The sequence below is a fragment of the Amblyomma maculatum genome, chromosome 1 (assembly GCF_055883805.1).
Source record: "Amblyomma maculatum isolate TAMU_Amacu chromosome 1, ASM5588380v1, whole genome shotgun sequence".
NCBI classification, from domain to species: domain Eukaryota; kingdom Metazoa; phylum Arthropoda; class Arachnida; order Ixodida; family Ixodidae; genus Amblyomma; species Amblyomma maculatum.
In genome coordinates, this window is record NC_139344.1 from 460,388,288 (window position 1) to 460,410,798 (window position 22,511).

General features: G+C 43.3%; 1 protein-coding gene and 1 pseudogene across 1 annotated transcript; one reads left to right on the top strand and one right to left on the bottom strand.

The window, feature by feature from the left end:
- Positions 1-2,595: 2,595 nt before the first annotated feature.
- On the bottom strand, positions 2,596-4,053 carry LOC146209776 (uncharacterized; annotated as a pseudogene).
- Positions 4,054-11,364: 7,311 nt separating this feature from the next.
- LOC146209777 (uncharacterized) lies at positions 11,365-20,648 on the top strand. The gene is made up of 6 exons (XM_084581109.1): positions 11,365-11,383; positions 11,980-12,030; positions 13,331-13,441; positions 16,691-16,935; positions 19,607-19,766; positions 20,398-20,648. The coding sequence occupies exons 1-6, from the start codon at positions 11,365-11,367 to the stop codon at positions 20,646-20,648; spliced, it is 837 nt and encodes a 278-aa protein (XP_084437235.1).
- Positions 20,649-22,511: the final 1,863 nt, after the last annotated feature.

A 22,511-nucleotide genomic window follows, 5' to 3' on the forward strand; every position in this document is an offset into this window, starting at 1 on the left:
TTCAACTTAAGTTGAGGACAACTCACAGGGCTATGGGACGAAAAATGGTAGGGGTAACATTAAGAGATAGGAAGCTGCAGAGTGGGTCCGAGAAATAACTCAAGTTACTGACATTCTAGTGGAAATTACGAAGAAGAAATGGGCATGGGCAGGACACGTAGTGCTATGTGAGGATAACCGGTGGTCGCTTAGGGTAACAAACTAGATTCCAAGGGAAGGAAAGCGTAGCAGAGGGTGGCAGAAAGTTAGGTGGGCGGATGAGGTTAAGAAGTTCGCAGGGGTCAAGTGGATGTAGCTAGCACAGAACCGGGTTAATTGGAGAAATATGGGACAGGCCTTCGCCCTGCAGTGGGTATAGTCAGGCTGATGACGATGAGGACGATGACGACGATGAATCTTTTTGTACTAAACTTTATTTTCTGCAAAGCGGCTTGTTGAGAGAGTTGGTTGGGCATTATATTAAACAGTGCTAGGAACATGGACATTTTTTATTTTCTGACTCATCACGTTATTTATTTGAGACTTTCATTATGCAGCTGGCCCACATAACTGAATGTGAGCATTTTTTAAGTACTGTGAATCTGCAGACTTTCTTTTTCAGGTAGATGGGCCTGACAGTAAGAAAGACAAATGGAGTTTCTCAGCCGTAATTGAAAGCTATTTGTTTTCTTCACAGTTGAAATGATTGACTCCTGATTAACCGATCATTAGGTTCTGAGGTTGTTATTCATAATTTTTAGCATTGCATCTGAGGCAATCAGACAGTACCCTTGAATGACCTAAATTTAAAAAAAAAAAAGCCGAAATAAATATTTGATTAAATGGTGAGTACTATTGCAAACTGAAGTGTTGCATGACCCACATGTGTGTCATCACAGCAGTTCAGATCTGCTTTCCTGGACACTGCAAACACATCTATTATACTGGGCACGGGGGTTTATGACCCTTTCAGGACCAAAAACTTACGACCAAAGAAACTTGCATGACTACGATAACTTCATAAACACGTCATTTCCTGCCACAGCAATGTGTATGGTACAAAAGGAAATATGAGCCCTCTCAACTTTTTAAAGCGTGCAAATGAGACTGACAAAAATACACACTTGAAAAGAGTTCCCTCACGAGTGTTTCCTGTAGCAAAAAAGCAGTGGAAAAAAAAGCCTTAAGTATCCTGGGATACTGTCCAGCCAGGAACTTCATTAACCATGGTTGATGATGGGGCTGTAGTCAAAAATGAATGCTGGTTTGGGAGTGTTACGACTATTCACAGCTTAGAAGAAGGAAGCTGACATTTCCACTTGACCATCATCAATGACCAGTTAACTTCACTTATCCTTTTGTTCACAATATGCTTTGTACGTGGAGCACGGAGCCAAACTGGTTGATGTCAGAGCACAGGACTTATTTGGCATGTGGTAATGTGATAAATGCCAAACCCCTCTATTTTTGAATCAATGTTATATTCTTATGATCAGTCGATTTTCCCTTTATTTGCAGAAGCCAGTGTTATTTTAATGTTATTCTTGCAGTTTTTAGGAATGAAATGCAATGTATCACCCTATACATCTGCACTGCACTTTAGCTGTGAGAGCACATGCTGCCAGAAATGCCTGTAAATATCTGTATGTAATCTTGCATATAAAAGCCCTATCTTCAGTCAAAGTAACCTGTCATGAAAATGAAGTAATATATCAAACAGGTGAACAAATTTGTGATTTGTGAAGTTTAACATTTCAAAGGGACACTAGAGCTATGAGGTCTATTAAGTTACATCCTCCTATTACATTAATTTTTTTGTAATAATGTCCATTGTGCACCACTTCATGCAGTTATGCCGCACATACCAATTTCTCTCACCCAAAACTTATCAATCCACATTAATATAGCCTTGTGTGCTCAATACTTCATTGTTTTATTCTGTATGTCTATTTTATTAAATAGAATGAGAGATTTTGGTGGAAATGGGGAGCAGTCGAAGGCCCAACTGCAGCCCTGCTAGCACGTTTGGGTGGCTCTGAAAAGAGCCGTTATCTTTGAAGTCCAAGCTCCAATGTGAGGCTGTAAGAAATGATGATCTACAAGTTGCTGTCCTTGGCACCAATAACTGTGGCCTGCATCTGAATATGAGGCTACAAGTCCGATTCTCACCAGCATTTCGATGAAGGCAAAAGACACGGAGGCATACCATGCTGTTCCCTCTTGATAGAGGTACATATTTTTTCATGCTGAAATAGCCATCTGACCCGTCGCAGTGACTTAATGGTTAGGGCGCTTGGCTGCTGAACCCAAAGAAGTGAGTTTTATCTTGCGGCCTTTTTTCAATGGACGCAAAAAGCAAGAAGCCCATGTAGTGTGTGATGTCAGTGCATATCAAAGAACCCCAAAGTGGAAGAGCTTCCCAGACAATTCCTGTATGGTACCCGCCGGGATGGCGCAGTGGTTACGGTGCTTGACTACTGTTCCCAAGGATGCAGGATCGAATCTCGGTATCGGCGGCCGCTTTTCGATGGAGCCGAAAAGCAAGGCGTCCGTGTGCTGTGCGATGTCAGTGCACGTTAAAGAACCCCGGGTGGTCGAAATTTCCGGAGTTCTCCACTGTGGCGTCTCTCATAGCCTGAGTCGCTTTGGGACGTTAAACCCACAAACCAAAACAAACTTCCTCTATTGTGGTTCTCATAGCCTAAGTTGCTTTTGGGCATGAAAGCAAACCAACAGCAATAAGAGATTTCACTGCAAGTGGAGAAGAGGAAAAATAATGTGCCCTCGCTTGTATTTAAGCTTCAAGCATTGAACTTGGTTCCTGATATACGAGAGAGGCCACATCTTAGCCTCTTGACTGAGAGCGCTGTAACGCCTTATGTGTAGCCGAGAGCTCTCAATTGGTGTTTTGAAGAAATCTCTGCCATTTGGCAAGATGCCAGCCTTGACATTATCTTCATGCACTTCAACAATGAGAACAGCACAGTTGTCTATTAAGAAGCAGTCGCCCACTTTCACATGTCGGTCAACTTTTGTACAAGTCTGTGTGCACTCCCTTGCTTCTGACATTCTGCGGCTGAGCTGTGCCAGTGGCTTGTTCGTAGCTCTCAGCTTCTTCTTAACCTTTCCTAAGTAACTTTCGAAAGGAAAAGCGCTGAAATCATCCACAGGCCCATGCTGAAGACACTGCTCTGCCAAGTGCACCAAACTGTGTACGTTGTACACCAGCTGCTTCACCCCATATAGTACACCGAACTGCTGAACAAAATACCTCAGCAAGTCCCGGGCAAAGCTGTTCAGAACTACATGGTATTCAGGTGCAGCGAGTATTTGCAAAGCCACATGTAACTGTAGGAAGTGTTCATACTTTTATTTGGGCAGGAGAGATTTCAGAACAACAGGTCCTAGGTAGAGCAGAAATGTTCTGAATTCAGTCGCTTTCCAACGATCCAACTCCTCTGTTCCTCTGGGTTTTCGCTGGAAGAAACTTGGAAAGGCTTTAGCTGTTTCTCGCAACCTGTTGTTGAGTTCACTTCGCTCATCTCTGCTCAGTCGGGCAGCATGCCCTTGCGAGACCCAATTTCTTAACAGCCGCCGCATTACACCCAGACAGACAAGGTGCATGTATTCCGTAGGAAAGCATGCCACCATATCAATATCCAACTTGGTGAAAGGGGAAACACCAGTGTGGTGCCGCTTATCTTCTTGTGCACGAAATGATACATCACTTCGCTGCGGTGCATGAAGGTCAGGAAATGTCAGCCTGTTTTCCACATAGCGACCCTTTTGGCTGCATCTTTCACAAGCATGGTAGCCTCCGTGTCCTATAATTGCCTTTACAAAGCTCCTTGCTGGGGCATCGCAGATCACAGCTGTCAGTGTCAGAGTGGCACTAGTCCCTTTCAGAAGTAAACCGCTGCTGCTCAGACTGTAGACTTCATCTAGGAATGGAGCGAGAAATTGCTCCAGACAAGGTGGCTTCCCTGCACCACAGTACACACTGACCATAAATGGTGCAGAGTTCTTGAAGTTCGTTATGCGGCAAAGTATAGGCCACAAACCAGTCTGGCTGCTTTTGTACAACGGCGGGCCATCTATGTTAGCATGCAGCCTGATGTTCTCGGGCACAGGTCCTTGTCCAATCGCTTGCTGGATGCTTTTGGCAAGGCCGAAATGAGCAAATGTGTCATTCTGCTCCAGCTGTGATCTCCTTTGCGTCCGCAGCACGGTCCTTGCATCTTTTGGGAGCTCCGGAATCCCGCGACGACGGCAAAAGTCGAGCATATCATTAAGCAAAGCATGTGTGATGTTGTGCTTGTTAGCTATGACAGCCAACTCCTCAGTCGCCGAGAGACTATGAAGAAAATTTTCATCAGGCTGACCCACATTCTCAGCCGCTGGACTGCTAGATGTCTCATCACTTGACTCTTCCGAGCTTGTGGCATGATCATTTCTTGAATGTTCTGCAGCATATGAGTCATCCATAGAAAGGTCTGAGCTTGAAGCATCATCACTTCGCCTGCTGGCTGTGCTCATGTGCTGCTCCCTGATGCATTTTCACACTCGCGCACAAATGGTGCTGGTGGATCTGCAGGTGGCCCGCTTCTACTGGTGCAAGCGTCGTCGGCGCAGACTCCGATTCTCCGACGCGTGGTTGCTTCGGACGGTGGCAGGGTGCGAACGTCGAGTAACGATGCTTCACTCTGCGATTGTTTTCTGTCCCCGCGTTCTAAGCGTGACGACGCAGAATCGACCGGCCGCCCCGGAATACCGAGCTCTTGCAAGATCTCCCGGTATTCTTTCTCGACGATGCGGTACTTACGCCTTTTTACGCTCATGACGAAACGCAACGCTCAGCGGTGAGAGACGAGGACCGAAACAGGTGCACAAAAAGACAACAGATGGATACGGGCCGCACCTCTACGCCACAAAAACACAGCGATAACAAGCGAGTGCGCGCTCGGAACCACGTTGGAAGAAAGAGGTGCTCCGAAGGCGCCGTGCGGAGCCGAAGCAGCCACTTAGTGTGGGCGCCAGTGCACTGAACTATGGTCACCATAACTGTACTGTTCCGCACGGAGCGGCCGCCAAGGGCAGTGCCGGTGCTGGGGGTCGGGCTACGAAACTGTCTCAGAATAAATGAACAACCGTGACCATACCACTTTGTTACAATAAAAAGAAAGGGGAAGCCTGGTGACCCGCCACACCACTGCATTTGAAAGACGCACGCTTGCTGCGAATGCGAACAACGAGCACATCCCAGGTATTGGCGCATCTAGTGTCCACCTACCATAGGACAGGTTACAAGGTCTGTCGGTACACGTGTACCCTGGATGTAAAAGCAAACCGTGTAACTTAATGTAAAAGCAAATGAGTGGCAATCACGTAAAAGGACCAGTCAAAAACCACGATCTCCGATTTGAGTTATGAATAATAGTCGAGGTATGCGTGCTCGCCCACCAAGACCGGCGTGTGTGTCATTGACAGAGTCGAATCTTGAGCTTCTGCACTGCTGCCACGTAGAGGCGGGACACAAGAAAACAGATGTGTAGTATGTCCTGTGCACACATGCACTGTAGTAGCTTGGGCACTGCTATCTTGTGGAGAATCGAAGAGTTGGGGGGCAAACTACGAAATGGCATAAGCGCCTCATTAGCTATCGCTATTCCGCGTTCATCAAGCAGCTGGTCCGCAGACTGTTTCGGGCAGGAGCATATGATCACGCTGCAAAGCTTAGAAGGCAGCTTGATAGTGTCCGATTTGAATAAACACATGTCCAAAAACGACTCTTGGAAAAAAACGACTGCCACTTTTGTAGAAGTTTGCATTCTTTTGGCTGAAATAAGGGGAGTCCACTTCACAAGAACTTTGGATACAACGAACAACATCCGTGCGATTGTTATAAGTGGGCTTGACTGTATAATCACATAGCCTTTAATGAAAATTTTTCATGAATGGTGCTCCACCAGAACTTGAGAAAGGGTGAAGGTGGGTCACACATTGTGTGCACTAGTGCATATTGAACATAAACCCACACATACCAACTGTGTTCATTCAACACTGAGAACACCATTTCTAGGAGCAGTGTAAGTACATGGCCTTAGCATGAGGCCGTAAGTGCTGGTGCTACCAGTGAGGTTACAGGTATACACACCGTTAGCCAGACCTGGCTGCTCAGTGCTGAATGCTTTTGTCTTGTATGGAATGCCACACAAGACACACCTATACGCTGCAGTAGCTATAGTAGTATCAAGACATCCAAAAACGAATTATCATTGAAAGCTAGCCTACTTGGGCTTCGATTAGCATTACTGTAAACAGTGCAGTCAATAACCAAGTGATGAAGTGGGCACTTGTGTGACACTGCAGCAAGTGTCGCAAGGATTATACTACCTAATTGCTTCTGAGAACAGCCCACATAGTATCGCAGTGTATGCAGCAGATCGAGCATCCAAATGCTGCTACACAGTGTATGCCATTAAAATTATTGTGGTACACATTACCGGAAAGCTAGCAAGAGTTCATGGTCACCAGTACTCTGCAAGCAAGTCTGTAATAACCTTTCTGTACATTGGATTCAGGTGGCATCACAGACACCATGACCAAGTCCAAGACATAGCTTCCACAGTGCATGTCGAAACAGGCACCAATAAGCAGATTAGGGAAACATTCAGATTTCCACCAAGCTTCTAGTTTCAAACGCAGTGCCTGATGCAATGTGCGTGCTGCCAATCTAAACAATAGATACAAAGAAGCCAACAGACACAAAGGGAGGCATAGGAGAATGGTAAAAAAAATCCCTTATGCTTTCCTTTGTTTCAATGGCTGTTGGCTCCTTTGTTGTCTGTCATAACGAAGCCCCTCCCTACATTACTTTGCAAATCTGAAACATGTTACACAATAGTACACATTTCATTGAAGGTTATCAAAGCCGGAAGAGTTGCTTGTGATTAGCATCTAAAATTTTCATAAAAATCCATTTTCAAAAAAACAACTTGTAACAATTTTTGATGTGAGAGTGCAGTTTAAGGTAGCAACACAACGAAAACAATAATGCTCTCATCATAACAAATTGCCATATGCAGAACAGCAACAGCAAAGCACTGAAGAAAAAAAAAGATTTTCTGGATTGTTTTAGATGTGCTACAATGACGTATTAACATAGAAGTATTCACAAAATCCCTTTGTCTGTGCTTTGCTCCGTTCTCGTCCTTGCCGCTCTGAGCGCAGTACTCCTTTTTGTACCAAGGTAAGCGGTGAAAATAAATTAAATATATCGACTATAGCATTAATATCAGTACTGCGCGTTCTACCTCCCGCGAAACTGCCGGCGAAAGTAACTTTCCTCTGAGCATGCTGAGCTTTTTTCTCGCAAAGCTGCACTGCGATGTAGCTCCTCGAACTATAACCATAACCAGTAAAGGCAAGAATAACTTAGTTTTGAAAACGAACATCGTACTCTACTGCTACTGCGGCGTAGCGCATTAGCTCGGCCGGAGCTCCTGCTTTTTTTTTTCTTGCCTGTTTATATATCTCCAGGCTTGCTTCGTAGTTTAAACGTAACTATTATAGTACCGCTTCACGGGCAGCAGTAACAATCAGAGGCTTTTAAGGTCACGTTTTATTATTATTTTTTTTTACTTGCGTACAAAAATACGGCCCATTTGGAATTACGGGGTCATACCACCTCACTTCGGTAGTTCACTCCGTTTTCATCAGTAGTGGCCATCACTGCCGGACATGCTTGCGTTACTGTTGGTCTTCCCCAGTGTCATAAATTAGTCCTCGCAAATCTGCCAGGTAGCAACAATCCAATCGGACATGTGTTTTTACGGGTCACAGATAAGTCAAATATACTTAGGCAGAACTACGGGCCAACAAAAGTGATCACCTCACTTGGTAGTTCACTCGATTTTGATCAGCGGCGGTCATCATTGCCGGGCTTACGTGCCTGAGAACCGCTGTGCCCGTTTGCGTTGCTGTTTTCCATTCATTTAAATGAGTCTTAGCAAAACCGCCGGACCTGAGCCCTAACACGTTACACAAGTCGTGAAGACCCACAACACGAGAGAGAAATAAGCTTTTACTCACAATTGCAGCGCGGTGCTAGGCCTTGTAGAAGAGTCGTTTTACATTTTTGCGTCTTGCCAGATTGTCATATCGCTCAAATTTACGTAGAAATGCTCTAAAATAATTCATACCAAACATGTTAAAAGCGCAAAATACTCGCGGCGCATCGCGCTCGTAAACACGCATTGGTACACAGGCACGAACATCTGTCGCCAAATTCGGCACTCCCTCAAGATATTACACTGCGTAGGCTTCAGGACAGCCACTTTTGGCTTGTGGAGGCTCAAGTGGCTCAAGCCTATGGCTCAAGCCGTAGGACGTGGTCATAGGTGCTAGAAACCTGCAATTGTCAAACTGTAATGCAAGAAATACGTGACATATTAAAAATTATTTACATTATTTAAAAAAATAACTTCTTGTACGTAATTGTATTCGCTGCACTTAGAGACTTAATGCCGATTTGTCATGAGACGCGTGCGTCGTCTGCTGCGCTAGCAGACAGCAGAAGTAAACAGTAACGTGCACTATGCTATAATAAAGGAAATGTTTCTTCTAAATGATAAAACTTCTTGTGTCCCTGACGCTTGGAATACCTCATAGCGATATTCCACTATATGGCTACTGCTCGAGAGAAAAAAAAAAGAACAGACATATGCTTAGCTTGTTTGGAAAATTGCCTGTTCTTCGATCGTCTACGGTTGTATTTCAGCCCACTATAATTCTTATAATGTAACCTAGACTTACCAGAACCATGTTTTAAATATTGATACATAGTTTCCGTTCTTTTTTTTTTTAGTGAAATGCATAAAAATGCGGTAAGTGTATGCAACAAGCTTTTGTATGGGACTGCATAAACTCAAATGCATGCTTTTGTACACCTTCAAGCCAACTGAAGATCGTCGGGTCGTCTGCTGGTTTCAGCAGACACCAGTACAAACCAGTAGCTCCCAGCCAGCACGAAACGAGCAGGAAATTTTCACCTGATTTTCATGGTTAGGGTACATGTGACATGAAATACTGGGTGAAAATCTCAAGCAATGTGTTTCCTGTCTCTCTTGCTCGTTTGGTCTTTTCTTGCATTTTGCTTTTTTTTCATCCCCGTGCTCCTGGTAAAGTGCACTCAGTGCAATATGCAAGTTCTATGCTATGATGCTGGCTGTGATATGTGCATTTCGTTCGCATGACGACAGGCAGAAAGATTGCTTAAATAAATCCCAGATTGCAAGCACTTGTGACACACGTAACTGTCAACTTGCTTTTGATGAAAGTTCAGGAGTGTGGTGCGGCACAGAACGAGGTGGATGTGAGAGTAGCGACGTCAGTTGTAAAGGGGCACTATAGTTTATGGCTAGCCTAACAGGAGTACTTAGAGAATATCACAATAATTCTCTTGGCTGTAGAGCTTAGACACTGGGCTGCAAAAAGTTTTTTACACTTCTCTATTAATATTTTGTCCTGTTTTCTCCACGCAGCATGTCGAAACCATTCGCATTGGTAAGTTCCCAGATGAGGACAGTTTGGCAGCTGTGCCGGTGGGCTGGCTTGATGGCGACAGCCATTGCTTCTGGCCTATGGCCAGCCCAACGGCAGTAATTCGCCTGGCAAAGAGTCAGGCTGATAGAAATGCCAGCGGGCACCAGTGGACACGGTGCCCAGTGACAGTGGTTGCCTCTTGTCGTAAGTATAGTCACATTGTAGACTATGTAAAGATGATGATGATCTGGCTAGCAATCGTAAAGAGCTCTTTACGAAATTCTTTGAGCCTTCAACTCTATGTGACTAAATTACGACTAAGAAGTTGTAATTTAGCAGCCACTTAGCCAGTTATCAAAAAACAAAGAGGAATGAACTGTTGTTATCTGTAAGCCGATCGAAGGCGACTTTTGAAACATACTAGTGCCTTATTCTTGAAGTCCTACAGTTTTCAGCGTAACTGCTGCAGTCAACATGCAAAATAATTACAGTTAAGACAGAAAAGTTTAATGCGGTTCAGTCTTTTTTTCTTCCAGTTTTAAGTAAGCGTGCTGCAGCAGCTAAGCGTCAGGCACTTTGCTGCTGGGACGAGTCCCTGTGTTACGTGCATGCAGTGAAATGGAGCAGTGCAGAATGTGCTTGTGCAATATAGTATCAGTGCTTGTTAAACTATCCCACTTGATGTAAATTAGTGTTCTTTCACAATGTTGTCCTTCTGTGCAAGCAATGACCTCGATGCCCCTTTTACACTACACGAGCTTGAAGCTGCACTTCTTGCTAACGCCACTCGGTCGGCTCCTGGTGAAGATGGAATCACTTACTCCGCTAACGCAAAAGATAACGCAAAAGAGTACCTTCTCAACCTCTATAACACCGCCTGGGAAGAAGGCTCTCTGCCATCTCCTCCGTAGCCATGTGCTGCATAGTTTTTAAACCCTAGGAATCGGAAACACGTTTAATTGTAAATATAAAAGAATGCCTCTGCCACATGAGTGTTTCAATGGCATTCAAAAATGGATGGAGTCTGTTGGCTGAACTGACTGGTGACTGCAGTTACAAGGGCAGCTGAACAGGCGTCAATTCGGCAATGTAGCCTAGAACTTTTACATACAGCAGTATCATGCACTTTCGGATGTGTACGTGTTATGGCCAAGCGTTGAGGAATGATATCAATGAAATTTATAAAGAAGGGCAGGTCGTTCAACCAATTGCATTTTTGTGCTTCTATGGAAGTCTATGATCCTACTTCCAAGTTTCGATGACCGGGGTTGTTGCATATTTTAAAAAATGCGATATGTAATTGTGATCAGGAAGCCCCTTCCATTAAGAGTGACCGCCATAATTAAATGCTCACAAGATGTCATGACAGACAGCAGAGCGTCAGCAATGAGGTAATATGTCAAAGAACAGATTTCTTTTATTTTTATACATGACTAGCCATATTAGCAGTGTGCATCTTAGGGGAGTGCTTGACGAACATTGCTACCAAGCAAACAATAAATGTAATATGTGTTTTTGCCGGCATAAAGGCATGATCAGTTGGGCTGGGCAATAGATGTCTTACATATAGCTTATTATGCGGCAATCTGCCGCGTCATACCAGCAGCTACAGCAGCACTATCAGCAGTCTAGTGCTTTCAGACCTGCAATGCCAATGAAGCTGATCAGCAGATGGTTGCTTGATCTGTCATAGGCTGATCGAAAACCACTTCGTTGAGGCAATGACCTAAGTAGTTGCACTTGTCTGTGCCTTAACCATTTAAGAAAATGAAATAAACAGCACTTCAATGTTCAAACTTTAACGTTTATGAGCAGTGAGCTATGCCAGAAATTTCAGTCAACATGGCCAGTTCTACAACAGGTAAACCTAGCAAAACATTGAGTTGGCCATGCTAGTTGGCACAGCTATACCAACTAGCTGTATACCAACCTATGGTCATGATACAACAGCGTAAGAAAAGAAAGAGGGATCAGAGAAAGGAAAACACGGGACAAGCGCTGACTTACAATTAAGGGTTTTCTTTACCAATGATTTGGTATATAAAGAAACACTCAAAGGTGTGAAAGTGTTGATACAGATAAACCATATAACACAACACTAAAGCCCACTCAGATATGTATGCAACCTCCAAGCATTCTCAAGAAAGGCAAACTCCCTGTCACGTAGAAAACTTTTTTTGCCTACTCAGTTATCTTCGTCCAATATAGAAATCCTCAATCAGTTCCTGTCTTGTCTAATCATCATGGGTGTAGTGCAGGTGTAGTACAAATTTTATTCATTTCATATTAATTCTTTGCAGGCTCTTACAAGAGCGCCGAAAAAAAGATGCGCAAATATGAATTCACATCTGCTGTGGAAACGTCAGCAGTTTCTGTTAATTATAATTCCTGGAGTTATAATTAACAAAAAATTATTTGCATACTGAAGATGATATTAATGTGCAATTCTTTCTTTAGGAAACGAGGGCCATGAAGATTGGCCCGTGGAAGTGGAGCTGCCATCACCTCGTAAGTTATGAATTGTCATCGACATTTAATCTATAAGCTAGATTTTAGTTCAGATTGTGAATATATGGCAGTAGGTGCTTGCAAGAGCTGCAAAAAAAAAAAACTGTAGCTCATTGCAGTCTCAGAGAAATAGAACACATTTACCGTATATTCTCATGTCAGTATACACATGTCAGTAACCATTTCTTGGCAAACTGCCAGTTGCCCGCAGTTCTATGGTAATTTTAGTTTACTCAAAAGGTAAAGATGCAGTGTTGAAATTTCTAGTAGACTGCTTGAAACTGGAATAATTAAATTTCTTGAGTTAGGCAAGCATGGCCAGATGTACACGTGCCACATGCTCATTAAGTATTGAGTGATTTTGGCTCCTTGAATAAGGAAAAAAATAGTAATATCTTGTTAATTTGGCCTTCAAGGGATCAAGAAAAATTTTCGAATTATTGAATGATACTATATACTGCCAAAAACCTCCTGCATCACAGTAGTTTTATGTGATGAATGCCAGAAATATGGTTGTCTGTACTTGAGAGGTAAAAACTTATTAACATTGATCATTTTCCATGACTACATCAAGTACTTTGCTTTGTGCACAATGTCAGGAGTGTTGAAGAATTGCTATAATATGATGCCTGCATAGCCCTTTTCACAGTGCAGTACAGTAGCAGTAATGCCTCTTCACAAATGGCACTGCTGTGTTTCAAAAATGCTTGCATGGACCATGGCTCTCGATGGCAGCGGCAGAATGTTGTGAATTTAACAAAAGTGAAACAGTGCTGCTGGGATATATTTGACAGACGGGGGACTTTTTATCCTAGTCACTCTTCTGCTATAGTGTGCATGATTGATGCGTGTGCACGGGCGCCACTGTTCCATGCGACTCAAGCTGGGAGGTCTATTTTGGGAATTGCTGTCTTTCTGGGTTGCATAAATTAACACAACTTGGGGTTTGAAACAGGTGCCTTTTACTGTTACCTGGCAAACAATGGTCAAACAAAAGCACCACCTCACTTTAATCTGGACAGTATGAAGAAGCACTGAACAGGGTAAATGGGGTACACCTCAGTTTGCAGGTCGAGCCAACGTTTCGACAAGTGAATTTGTCTCCGCCTAGACGAAGACAAGTCCACTTATCGAAACGTTGGATCGACCTGCGAACTGAGGCGTACTCCACTTACCCTTGTTCAGTGCTCGTTCATACCGTGTAAACCATCTTCTTCCTCTCGTTCTACCTTTAATCTGGACAGTTTATTTATTATTTTTTGTGCCTCCTGCATTACCACTAATGATGTTCGTGTTTCAGCACCTCTGAATGAAGGCGCTGAAGTGCCAGCAGTGACGCTTTCTGAAGCTGTCGGCAGTGAAAATGCAGCCCTGAGCTCCGAGGCTGCCAATGAAAGTGGGACTGTTGAAGGTGAAATTTTCACTTTGTTTTCTTTTTTTAATGTAAAATAACCTAGAGCAAAAAACAGGAATGCTAGCCAAACATGGGGACAATGTGAGAGGATGGGACTGTCTTACCAATTTTTTCCTGTCTGATTTTCACTCCTATTTCTCTGCTATCAAAAAATGCTCTCAGCTAGAGGTTAGACCTGTTTAGCCTTAAAAAAAAAGCAGCAAATTTTATTTTCCTCAGTATATCCTATGCTAGTGAACTGAAGTTGGCATTGCCAGAAATATCTAGAGAATAAATATTTAGGAAGGTGTTACACGGAGTTCACGATCAGACTGAAATTATGTTCTTTGAAAGTGATAACTTTGAAAATGTTTACTGGTATTCTTCAAAGACAGTCCCTACTGAACCAAAGTAATGCTAAAACATACAACCTAGTATTTCCATTCGCTTTCAGCTTTTGTCATTCATACTGCACTGGCTGCTGTAGTTAGTAACTTTTGTTGTCATCTTTTGGATCCTGGCATTGCTGCTGCCTCTCTCTGCCTACGATCACCAGACAGCCATCACCATTAATGTACTGCGTGCAGTGGTCCCATGTTCTGTGCTTTTTCTTCTTGCAGAATAATTTATTCACTTCCAGGGACATACAAGTCAAAGGGGCTCATATTTTAACTTTTGTTGTCTTTGATAGCATCTTAAAAGTTCATTAGCTGGAAGCGAATGCAGTGCCTCAGATGGAGTGTAAAATGTGGAAGAAAATTAATTTGGACATCATGCAGCCCCTGTGCACTCCCTTATAAGGTACCCAAAACCAACAGGGTGGCACGCTCTCATTTAGGAAAGATCTCAGCAGTCTAACCACCTTCTGCAGCATCCGCTGCCATTCATCTTTTCTTTCATACAGCAAGATTTATGTGTGATAAGCAATAATTACTACCTTTTTTATTTCTCAAACATTCGCCTGTGCCTAGCAAGAAATGTCAGTTGGTCGGCAAAAAACAGCCCGCTTTATAGAGATGGTGCCACATTTTCTGGCTTAAAATTCCATTTTTATTTGCATACTTCAACTTAAAGTGGCAATAAGCTGAACAGTGTTTACCACAAAATGCTTTTATTTAGTGCACACAAAAATGCTTGCACTATTTATTCTAATACTCTCAGAGCGTCTCACATAGGACTGTATGCCATGTATGACGTCATGTTTATCTTGCTGACAGATGCCAACAATGAGTCACTAGATGATCATGTTTGACATATATGCTGGCACAAGTTTGCTGTTTGAAAGAGGCAGTTGTTTCAAGCTGGTTTTCCAGCGAGTTAGCTTGTGGATTAATATTTGGGCATCGTTTGAGGCATATGTCTCCTTTATGCCATTGTGATTGAATAGTTCATTTAAATGTTGCCAGCATATTCGTGGAACAGGAGATTATTAAAGAGAGTCTTCGCAAATCCCAGTTGGCATGCAATATATTTGCCCCCCCCCCACCTCCTTCTCAAATCGCTATCATCTGGTGTTGCTTGATCATGAACCCACCCTGGTTTTTTTTGTTGTTTAGTTCACTTTTGTAAGCACTTGTTTGTATTCTTGCTTTTGGCAACTACCTTTTTATTCAATGCCTACCTCTCACTTATACTGGAAACTATAAGCAAAATCCAGATGGCAAAACTAGAAACAGCAAACTAATCACAAGACCAGCACTACATTCAATTCTCGTGTCCAACCCAGCTGGACTGTGCATAGAATCACGCAGCAGCTCACAGGTTATTGGCTGCCTCCTGCTTCGGCATCAGTGCTGCATAGGCATACTTTTGCTCTTTGGCAGTAGAAGCTCGTGGAACCCTTGAGCTCTGCAGAACCCAGTTTGAGAACCCCTGATTAGTGCATAAACAAAAAGAAAGCCTAGGAGTGGTACCTTGCAGCTTGCGCAGTTACTTTGTAAAAGGTATGCAAAACAAGATTACCTGCTTAGAGGTCTGATCAAAACTAAATTTTCTGTTTATAAATATTGCAAATGACTATAGTGTAGCTCCTAGCCTTTGAAACATGTTACTGTGCATCACCCTTTATGCACTGCATTTTGCATTGGAATGTGATGAATTACTGTGGCAAATTTTTCTTAGCTTTCCTTTTTCAGAATTCTGTGTTGTTCCTTTTTGTCATAAGCAATAGGCAACTGTGTGCAGTGTCTGCAGTTCGATAGTGCAGAGATGTATGAAGAAAGCCTATCTGAAATATTGAACATAATATAGGGGTGCCAGCGGAAACACAAAGATGCGTACACAAGAACGAAGAGGTAGCTACAGCACAAAAACACACATCTGACGCATGCGCATCTGCGGTGGTGCTGCAGATGCGCATGAGTCGGATGTGTATTTTTGTGCGGCAATGCTTCTTCAATAAACCACAGTTGATAGTCCAGCATCCGTCTGTAGCTACCTCTTCGTTCTTGTGTACGCACCTTTGTGTTTCCGCTGGCACCCCTGTAATTATGTTCAACATGCACCAACTGGCCCAAGAGCTAATGTTATTGTATCTTATATATTTCCTGTATTTATTTACTTCCACATGGTGGTGGGCTCATCTTGGATTTAATCTTTACTTTGTCCTCTGATGTGGAACTTGACACATGATTCACCTTTTTGTTGCATTTTGTTTATCAGCCAAAGACAACAGTGCAATAGGGATCTTTGCTGCAGCAAGTGTAATGCATTAGCTCCCAAAAGTACTTGTAGTTACACAGAACAGACTCCTACCTCCAGAATTTTTCTAATATCATATTGTCATGAAAAACACTTTTCCAATGATGCAAAGCTAAATTACAGGCGAAAGCCTGCTCTGCTTTCTGACTCCCTATTAGCATGTGCTTCTCATGAGAGTAGAAGAATACATTAATCCTTTCCGCAATGAAGTAGCAGTGGAAATGCTTCTGAAGTGCCATAACCATTGGCAGAAGCCCAGGCTGAGGAGGCATTTGCAGAACAATATCGCAGCTCTTCTGCTATCTGTCACACGTAGAGGAGCTCTGTTTGACCTAAGTGTTCATCAGTGTGATGACATTTATAACTTTTACATTAGGCTGGCAAGGAATAGATGCATGTGTTATGAGTGTCTCTGTGAAAGCTGTAGAAAGTTAGGAGCATAAGCAGCATGTTGCTTCTTGCTGTTTACACTCATACTGTTTTATTGGTGCCTAGGGCATAAGTGATGCTATCGGCCTTAGGAAGCTGTACTCTCACTGAATTTATTATTGATTGCTTCAATTACAGCTGCAGTGCTCAGGGTGCTGAGGGTTTTGCTTGAGGTCCGACAGCAGCAGCGTGAGCTGATCCAGCGCGTGCAGCGCATTGAAGATAGCCTGCTGCTGCGGTCGGACCGAGAGCCAGGCCCAGGCACTGCGCAGCCAGTCTCCCCACCAGCACTTCCTCCCGCCCTTGCTCTGCCCGCCTACACCACAGAGGAGCTGGAGGCAGCCGACGCTGCCTTGCAAGATGATGGTGTGGCAGCTGCACTGGTAATCTAATGCTTTTTAATAATTCTTAACTGAGAAAAATGAGTACCTAGTTAGGGTTTGCAATATAAAGTAATTCAGATGTTTGTGAAAAAGGTGCATGCCATGCTCTGTGGATAACATGCTCATCATATTCATAATTCTTACTGATTTGCTTGAGTATGTTGTCACTTCTGCATGTTTTATTAATGTAAATATCTTGTGCATGAAAGCTGCATATACAGATTACTGGGTGTTTCAGTGAACATTTTCAAAAATTCTGAATAAGGGGAGGCTAGAAAAAATAGATTGTAGGAACGCATTTCCTGATGCAACAGGCACAATGTACGGCTAAACTTTAGTAATTACATGGTTAACTAAACTCAGTTATTAAATCTTTAATTTAATTGCGATTTGGTGGTTAGTGGCAGTGGGGAGTTCAATTCCATCAATCATGACATACTTTTTTTCAATAAACAAGTTTCAAAAGCACTGCAGCATGAGGAAATCACACACTTTTTCACTTGAAAATGGAAATTATTGTAAGAGGCGTGGAAGCTCAGTGAGGATAGCAACGTTTGCTGAGGCTTGTTGCAGTGACCATGGCACTAAATTCGAACTGTGCTTTATTTCTCTTTATTGCTCTAAGAAAGTAACGTCTACACATTTGGCTATTACTGTCCTTTTCTTTTCATGTAAATCTTGCAGTTGTGCTTGCAGTTTGAACTGAGCACTGCAACATGTCCGCAGTGGGTGTCACATCTGCAACGACACTCCTGCATGTCTAATGCATAAAGTTTCAGTTTTGCTTCAGGAAGCATCACAATTGCTCGTGCTGCAGGGCTTTTGGCAATTACATTTTCATTTCAGGAATTGATACTACTACATGGTCTTGTATATGGCCTCAAACCGCTTTTAACACTATACCACCAAACTGTGCAACAACACTGATGTTTGGGCCCGTTGATGTGGATTCATCAACGTATAGTGCTCACAGCACGAAAAAAATGAGGACATAAAGAAACACACAACAGGACGAACTTCCCACTAAATTTTATATAAAATAAAAACAAGCTTAAGTATGGTGCTGTTATTGCCATGTGGTAGTCAACCGTGTTTGTCCAGAAAGGCCATTTCATTATCATACAGAAACAATGAAGGGGGCTGACACATTGATCTCCCGCTTTTCTGATATGATATACCTCAACAATATCTCTTTCAGTCTGATCTTTCTCGCACCCAAGAAACTTGGTTTTTCGAAAAATTAGCTTACACTTACAGTTTCTGCGTTCAGTGGCAAGATTACTCCCTTTACCGTCTTTGACTTAATCATATTGCTCCCTGGCTCTCTCATTAAAACAGTGTCCTGTTTGACCAATGTAAACTCTATTACAAGTGAGTGGAACACTGTAAACTACCTTTGTAGTGCGCCGGGTGAACCAGAGTTGGTGCTTGATACTACAATACGGCTTTTGCTCTTTCATCATCATTGGACAAATTTTTTAGAGCTTACTTGATGCGGAGAAGATCATGTTTATATTGTATCTTTTTGCAACCTTCTTAAGATTATGGGATACTTTGCGAATGCACGGAATGACTTGTGTTGTCAGCCTCTGATCTTGCTTATCTTGCTTTTTACTGATCTTTTTCTTTTTTAGCAGGCTGTCTGCAACTGCTAAGTATCTGGAGGATAGCCGGACATGTGCAAACGCTGTGCTTGTATTTTAACGCTCTGAGATATTTGATGACAACATGATTTTTCCAACGTGTAATTGAGGCAATTCATGGCAACTGCTCATTTTACTGCCTTCCAATGAGCACTACTATAGTGGAGGAGTGCCTTTTGTGATCTAGGATTATACATCCAATATATGTGCCCTTTCAAAATTGAAATTCTTAGGTCACGGAACTGTATGCTGTCTTCATGCGGAAGTTCATGCACAGCCCATGAGTTCACAGCCCTGTGTTTTGTTTATGTTGTGGTGTCAAGTCCTTGTTTTCGAGCTGTTTTTTATCCCCACTTTTTCCTCTCTTGCCCATATCATGCTTTCTTTCATTACTTGATCTGCTGCCAAAAACAGGAATGTTAAGACTGCTTAAAGAAAAGTGGTTGCTAGGCATGCAGCTGTACTCATGTGTTTGGGGTACATAATATTAGATCATGCTCAGTTTCGGGATAATGGGCCCCGCGGCAGCGGCTCAGTCACTCAACTGCTGAACCCAGAAAGAGTTCAAACCTGGCTGCAGCAACCACTCTTCCATGGAGGTGAAAAGCAAGGTGCACGTGTGCTGTGCGATGTCAATGCACGTTAAGGATTCCAGATAGTTAAAATTTGCAAACCCCTCTTCTACAGCATGCTCCTAGCCCGAATTCCTTTGGGACTGCAGCCCAAATACATCCAGCACACATATCTGCTAAAAGCCTCAAGTTATAACATGATAAGAGCGACCACTTTTGCTCAGCACCTAAATTTGTCTGCTCCTAGCAAATTAGAAAACAAAATGTCTTTGTTTGCAGTGGTAGAGAGCTGTTGCATCATACAAGAATGATGCATTAAATAGCAGGCACAATTGTATGAGCTGCTGACAATTGGTCACACAGTTATCTCAGTCATCCTATTCAGAAATAAACTAACAGTACTTGTTATTTTAGGTCTAATAGCATTTGCGCAACTATGATTTTCTTTCTTTTCAGCAACAGCAGCTGCTCCGCCTGGGGGGAAAAGGGTTAAAGGAGGTGGCGGCCAACGCCATGACGGCCATCATGGGGGTGTCCGTACAACGTCTGTACAGTCTGCACGGCCGGAAAGGGAAACTTTCCTTTATCGGCCTGAGATTGTGCAAGGTGGTCACAGGTATATTTTTTATTAATTACAGCAGCTTTTAATTTTAAAACATGAGCGAAAGCACATGTAACAGGCTTTGCTGCACTTTGTTTTCATCTGTAAAATCTGTTACCACTTTACCCAGCTTACAACTTCTTTTTTTATAACAGATGAATATTTTGTTACTGCAATTGTTTGTGGGGCTGGTTGCAGTTTTCCTCAGTGGGCATCTAAAGAATGAACAGCAGATGTATTTTGAAAAAGCCCTCAAACCAGTCAAGTCCATCTTTTCTCGCAGCATTGCAGTCATGTTGCACTGGCCAGCTATTTGTGTTCCCCCTCTAGTCCTTGAAAGGTGGACCATAGTGTCATAGTAGCTATATACAGTTGGTTAGAAGAGCTTTCTTGCGAGAGCTATTTCTAAAGTTGCATTTGGTTGCCTATAGTCCTTGAATTATGAGGCCCATTCCGTGTAACATTTACTTGTGTGTCCTCTTCTGTTTTTTTTTTTCAATAAAACTTGTTGCTGGGCTGGTTCCTCTGTCCTCGTCCTTTTGCGCTACCTTTTATTCTTCTGTTTTTCTTTCAGTGAAATAAGCTTGATTTCTGTGAGCCAACAAAGTGTTCCTGTTGGCCTAAAATGTCCACTTATCTTGTGCAGATGTCATCTGCCAAAAGACAGACGTGGATGTTGCTCAAACGCACGGCTTCATTAAGAAGTGGTTGCCAGGGTCAGTGGACCGTGGTGGCGGTAGAAAGCGGCGCTTTGCCGAAACACTGAATACAAGTTCTGCCGCCTGCCTGGCAACCACACCGAACCCCTGTGCTTCGGCGACGTCCAGTACGGCACCCTCACTGCCTCACCCGGCCCACACCTCCAGTGCTGCCTTGCAGGGCCCTGCTGGCACCTGAGCCTGCTCATGAGTTGCCTCTGTACCTGGTGTGCCAGCCAAGGAATATATGTTATTTTTAAATAAATGATAACACTGATTTTTGTGGCGCCTCATTTTATGCATGTGTATATAAAGGGTGCAGTTTGGCAGTAGTAAAGCATGTGGCTTGTATAGTGCAAATATTAGCTGGAATGCACTGAAAATGCATGGCCTGAATTCTGGGCCAGCTTTAACAGATAGGCTAAACAATGGTCTAATTGTGGCATGTCCACTTTTGGTAGACTGGCTGAATGCAGGTTCAATCGTGGCATGAATGTCGGGCCAATGTTATCACATCGGCATAACAGTGGTCTAATCATGGGTGAACGGCGGGCCAACATGAATATATGGGCAGTACAGTGGTTCAATCATGGGTGAACGGCGGGCCAACATGAATATATGGGCAGTACAGTGGTTCAATCATGGCATAATGTCGGACAAATGTAGGCTGGAGAGTGGTCCAATCGTGGCATGAACGTCGGCCCAAGGTTGGAAAAAGTCTCTTTTGGCCTAAATGCCAATGACGGTCTGACATTCGTGCCGTTTTTTACCAATGTAACGCCAGCGCTGGTCCATTGTTGGTGTGCTGCTTGGGATGTTTTCTTGCCAGAAATCCTATGACAACAGAGGGCGAATTCGAAGAGGCATCGTGTATCTAGAAGAGGGAGGGTAAAGCCGTGGCGTTGGGGTGCAGAGATTGCGCAGAGGTAGGGCATTCGCCTCACGTGCAAGAGAACCATGGTTTGAATCCCGGTGCCGCGCAAGTCTCACCGGAGTTTTAAAATACCGCGTGTCGACGGAATTGCATAAAATAGGTTTGGGGTGCGACCTGCTGCCGATAAACACCTCCAACAAAGCACTTCCCCGCCAGAACAGGAGTTAGCAACACTGGTGCAGTAATTGGCCATAACCTCCAATGATTAGTCCTACAAAACTACAGCCCTCAATCACCAGTTGCTGCGGAGCAACTGACCGCGGCGGCGGTCAGACCGGTGACGCAGCGAGGGAGGCTACGAATGTCTGACTCTGAAGAAAGGCCGTCATTGCAAAACTAACCTTGGCAGCAATTCATGCTAGAACCCTGGCTAGTGAGGCTAGTGAGTTTAGCAGTGCTGATAGCGGAACTAGAGAAAGTGCAATACAATATCATAGGGCTTAGTGAGGGAAGGAGGCCAAATGAGGCACATCTTGCACTGAAGGGCGGGAATGTACTGAGATATCTAGGTTTACTGGAGTTACGAGGATTAGCAGTAGGTTTCCGTATCAATATGTATATAGCTGGTAGTATAGATGAGTACTATAGCAGTAATGAGAAGGTAGGCGGCATCGTAATTAAACTAAATTGTCGGTATGACCTGAAGGTTGCACAAGCATACACGCCTACATGTAGTCATGATGACCAGACAGTAGAAATCGTCTCTGGAGATGTAGAATCGGCAATGGATAAGGTAAAAAAAAAACATTATACTGTACTGATCGCCGACCCTAATGCCAAGGTAGGTAGAAAGCAAGCTGCAGACCACGCAGTACGGAACTATGGCAGTGAAGGTTGCTGAATGGAATAAATTACGAATCATGAATGTCTTCTTCCGCAAACGGAATAACCCGAAGTGAACGAGGAAAAAGCCCTAGCTGGAAGGCTAAAAATTGAATTGATTTCATACTCTGTTCGAACACCGGCATGATGCATAATGTAGACTTAATCGGATAGGTGCGATGCAGTGACCACATGATGGTAAGGATTCGAATTATTCTGGATTTAAATATGGAGCGGAATATATTAGGTAGGAAGAAGTCCATCAAAGAATTAGAGGTAAGACGAAAAGTAAAAGAATTCAGGCTC

Excerpts from the sequence above, each read along its gene's own strand:
- LOC146209777 (XM_084581109.1), top strand. Across the intron at positions 12,031-13,330 it reads AGTGGAGCTGCCATCACCTC|CACCTCTGAATGAAGGCGCT; the intron begins GTAAGTTATGAA and ends TTCGTGTTTCAG. Across the intron at positions 16,936-19,606 it reads ATGGTGTGGCAGCTGCACTG|CAACAGCAGCTGCTCCGCCT; the intron begins GTAATCTAATGC and ends CTTTCTTTTCAG.